General features: G+C 33.6%; 1 protein-coding gene across 1 annotated transcript; it reads right to left on the reverse strand.

The window, feature by feature from the left end:
- Positions 1–2,940: 2,940 nt before the first annotated feature.
- LOC109169723 (homeobox-leucine zipper protein ATHB-6-like) lies at positions 2,941–4,294 on the reverse strand. The gene is made up of 3 exons (XM_019318613.1): positions 4,044–4,294; positions 3,587–3,957; positions 2,941–3,498 (listed from the first exon to the last, which is right to left on the reverse strand). Exons 1-3 carry the CDS (start codon positions 4,096–4,098, stop codon positions 3,124–3,126), a joined length of 801 nt encoding a protein of 266 aa, XP_019174158.1. The 5' UTR covers positions 4,099–4,294; the 3' UTR covers positions 2,941–3,123.

Consider the following 4,294-nt stretch of genomic DNA (forward strand, 5'->3'; position numbering starts at 1 on the left):
CAATTGAAGTGGTGCATTGACGAGTAACCATCCATCCGACAAGTCAATGGCGAACTAAAACTTGACTACCATATATAACGTTGAACGGTACAAATGTACAATAGTACTACACCATTGACAAAGATGGCCTGTTGGACCTTTACAATTGGGCTTCATCCTCCAAAGCCCACCAGACTATATATTTTAATGGGCTAAACTTCAAGCTAAGCCCATTAACCTCACCCGCCGCCAATCATTATTGTGTGGACTATGGTCCACACAAGTTGTGTGGACCATATTTTATCTACTGTAAAATAATGTACATTCAGTATAAAAATAATATACATTGTATTCAGGGAATGTACTTTATTTTTATTCTGAGTGTACATTATATTATATAATGTACATTCAATACAAAAATAATGTACATTTAGTATTTTAAAATGTACTTTTTGTTATGATCCACATAATATTGTGTGGACCATGATCTACACAATAATTTGCCAGCCGCCGCAATTTCATATTTTCATGCGATCTAAAATCCAATCGTTATGCGTTGGACCCGTGTCCAGCATGCTTGCTGGACACGGGTAACAGTGCTGTTAGGCACTGTTATCTCTTTTTTTTTTTTAAAAAAAAAAAAAAAAAAATTCAGACCGCTTCATTGTAATAGTATATGTTCATAATTTTATTACTATATGTTAATAACTATACATTCATAACTCCATAACTGTACGTTCATAACTCTATAACTGTATATTCATAACTCCATAACTGTACATTCATAACTCCATAACTGTATATTCATAACTCCATAATTGTACATTCATAATTTTCGAAGCTCTATGTTCACAATTTTAGAGCTCTATGTTCATAATTTTATCACTATATGTTCATAATTGTAAGTTCATAATGTTAGAGCTCTTTGTTCATAATTCGATCAATAACTGTACATTCATAATTCCATACTGTAGATTCATAATCTCATAACTGTAGATTCATAACTCCATAACTGTAGATTCATAACTCTATAACTGTACATTCATAACTCCATAACTGTACATTCATAATCTTCGAAGCTCTATATTCACAATTTTAAAGCTCCATGGTCATAATTTTATCACTATATATGTTCATAATTGTAAGTTCATAATGTTAGAGCTCTGTGTTCATAATTTCATAATTGTATAACTGTATATTCATAACGGCATAACTGTACATTCATAACGGCATAACTGTACATTCATAATCAAAAAAAAAAAATAACGCCGTTAACGGCAAAACGCATGCGAATATTTTTTTTTAACTAAATGACGCGTTTTTTTTTAAAAACGACGTCGTTTTGGACCCATGTCCACAATTCAATGTGGACACGGGTCCAGGGCATAATTTGCCTCTAAAATCACCGTGGGCCTTGCTATCTGACAAGCACCGCCCTTTCTACCAAGTTTGCGCTAATGAGAATATGATCATATTGTAAAAAGTGAAGCACAATCACAACTATATATCATATTTATCAACTGTTGAGAATTTTAATAATAAAAAATATATAGTTAATTTTATAATTATTATAAAATTTTAAATTTGTAATATTTATAAAATTGACTATTTATTTTCATCATCCTTCAACTATTGATCTATCTAAAGGGATGGATTAAATCAATCTTCACTGTTTACTTGCATTGGGAGTATGTCCTCACATAAACTCTCTTCTATATAGATTCTAGTTAATATGAGAATCATTATGAGATCTCTTGACAAATATGAGTTGTCTATTTAGTATATTTAATGGCTGAAAATAATATAAAAGGGATTAATAGAGTTCATACATAAGAGTGGTAGAGTAAGTTTCATACATATTACAAATTTTGAAGTTTGTTATATTTATGAAATAGATCCATTTTGTCTTCATATTTTAATTTTTTTAAAAAAATTTTAACCGTTAAATCTATTATAGGAACAATTCAGATTTTTTTACTTTTCTCACATTGTGACTAGTTCACTGTGTCAGTTGGTGAAAACCTGGATATAGCAAAAGAAAAAATTATATAAATCAGGACACACACACACACACACACACACACACACACACACACACACACACACACACACACATATATATATATATATATATATATATATATATATATATATATTACTTTACTCTTGATATTTTATATTGATTTTAGATTCAATTTTTCTTTCTTTCTTTTTTTTTTTTTTGAGAGTGACCATCTGCCCTTAAGCGAAACGGCTATTCCAGTTGCAGTAGATTGGATTAGATTTCCTTTAACTATTGTCACTTTCTTAAATAATAATAATAATAATAATAAAAAAAAAAAAAAAAAGAGCTGATGTTGTCAAATGCCATGAACTGTTAACTTTAATCCCAGGTTTCAATTCTTTTACATTCTTTACGTTATAATATAATGTTTTAAAGTGTTTGGTGCAGTGCTAAATTAAAATAAAGTTGGGTGTACAATTCAGGACCACCAGCAAGGCAACAGTGTCCTAATAAAGGCAAAGCAGACCATAGGTTGTGGCTACTACCTAGCTAGCTCCTATTTTACATACAACTCCGATTCCTTGTTGTCAACGTTTTTGGTCGCACTTCACCCACCACATGGGCGACACAAACCAACAACATAAGACCTTTCATGGAGGATTTTATTAAATGGGTAAACATGGAACAAGTTAAGACATGTGAATATGCAATGTGATCTTCTGGGGCATGGAAATATCTATATTTTATACCACCCACCTCATCATTAACTTCTTATGTCGTCTGTCTTCCATGCCCAGATTTAATAATTCACCCCACACGTTAATTTAAGTAGTAAAGTTTCGAGAGTCCTGATTCTTGAATGGAATCAATAAAGTCCTTTTAAAAAGAAAAGGTTTGTTTTGAGTAACCTAAATTGATTTAGGTGTTTGGGATCTAACCTGATTCAGTGTAGATAATGACTGTAGATTTTTCTGGTCATTCAAAAAAATAAATACCAAAAATGCATGGAAGTTACAAAATTTTACTAGGGAGTAATTAGAAAAGCAATAAAGCCTGTTTAGGGTTAAGTACTTGAAGTAGTAGACATGAATTATTTCCATTATGGAATTAATAATGATATGATTATATCCAATAATCCACTAATAGTTTCTGTAATCGGCGGAGTACCAGTAAAGGTTAGGAGGGTGATCCAGTGAGAAAATATTGCAAGAATCCTCAGCTGCGTTAAACCCATTTTCCTCCATTTTCACCAACTGTGGGTGGTAAAGTGATGAGCTTTTAGGCGGCATCAATGGCGGATAGTGGAAGCTGCAATCTTCATTGTTCAACACCCCGCTGGAGTCACTGTCTGATGAACCGTCTTTGAAGTCCATCAAATCTTTGGTCTCCGATGACAATTGGAATAAATCACAGTTTCTTGGAGCTGATGGATCTTGGTTTTCGTTTGCAGAGTGAGAGTGATTGCATTCTTTATTATTTTCTTCTTCCACCAGCTTCTCTTTCAGCCCTTTAAGCTGCAGAAAAAAAAAAGAAAAGATTGGTGAAAACTTTTGATGGGTTACGTTAAGTTCAGAAAAGTGGGAGATTATAGTACTTATATACCTCTGCAATCAAGCCTTCCTTTTCTTGTTCAACTTTGATGTAATTAAGGTGCAGAGTTTCATAATTTGCCTTGAGCAGATTGTAATCCCTCTCCAGTTGCTTAGTCTTGTAGCGGGCACGGCGATTCTGGAACCAAATTGCAATCTGTCTGGGTTGAAGCCCCAATTCCCTGGCGATTTTCACTTTTCTTTCTGGGTCAAGCTTGTTGTCAACTTCAAACACTTTCTCCAGTGCATGAACCTGTTCCACACTCAATCTCCTCTTCTTCCCATTCATCCCCACATTCTCTTCTACACTATCCTCATCATCCAACCCATCCAACATTGCCTGCAATTCACCGCCGTAAACCAAATTCTCCTTCATATCCTTCTCTGCAATTCACCATACAAAAAGTTTTAAAAAAACAGCAACTCTAATGGTGTAGATCAGACTTAAGAGCAGAGGAATCAGGAATTACCTTGGAGTGGATAAAGCAAAGTGGCAGAAGAATCACAGAAACTGAACCTCTTCATAACTGCAGTGATGATTAGTATAGTATACTGAATGAATAATAATGAAGAGATCGAGTGTTATAGAGTGAGGGAAGATAGGTATAAAGGCTAAAGAGTGTAGAGTGAAGAAAAGGGATTGGTGCTTTTCATCAAAAACCCAATCAATGAGAGTGGATGAAACAGGAAAGGTGGAAAGGGAAGAGGAAAATGGGCAGAG

This window comes from Ipomoea nil, unplaced genomic scaffold, assembly GCF_001879475.1.
Source record: "Ipomoea nil cultivar Tokyo-kokei standard unplaced genomic scaffold, Asagao_1.1 scaffold3321, whole genome shotgun sequence".
NCBI classification, from domain to species: Eukaryota; Viridiplantae; Streptophyta; class Magnoliopsida; order Solanales; family Convolvulaceae; genus Ipomoea; species Ipomoea nil.

Excerpts from the sequence above, each read along its gene's own strand:
- LOC109169723 (XM_019318613.1), bottom strand. The coding sequence starts at position 4,098 with ATGAAGAGGTTCAGTTTCTGTGATTCTTCTGCCACTTTGCTTTATCCA. Across the intron at positions 3,958-4,043 it reads TTTGCTTTATCCACTCCAAG|AGAAGGATATGAAGGAGAAT; the intron begins GTAATTCCTGAT and ends GGTGAATTGCAG. Across the intron at positions 3,499-3,586 it reads AGGAAGGCTTGATTGCAGAG|CTTAAAGGGCTGAAAGAGAA; the intron begins GTATATAAGTAC and ends TTTTTTCTGCAG.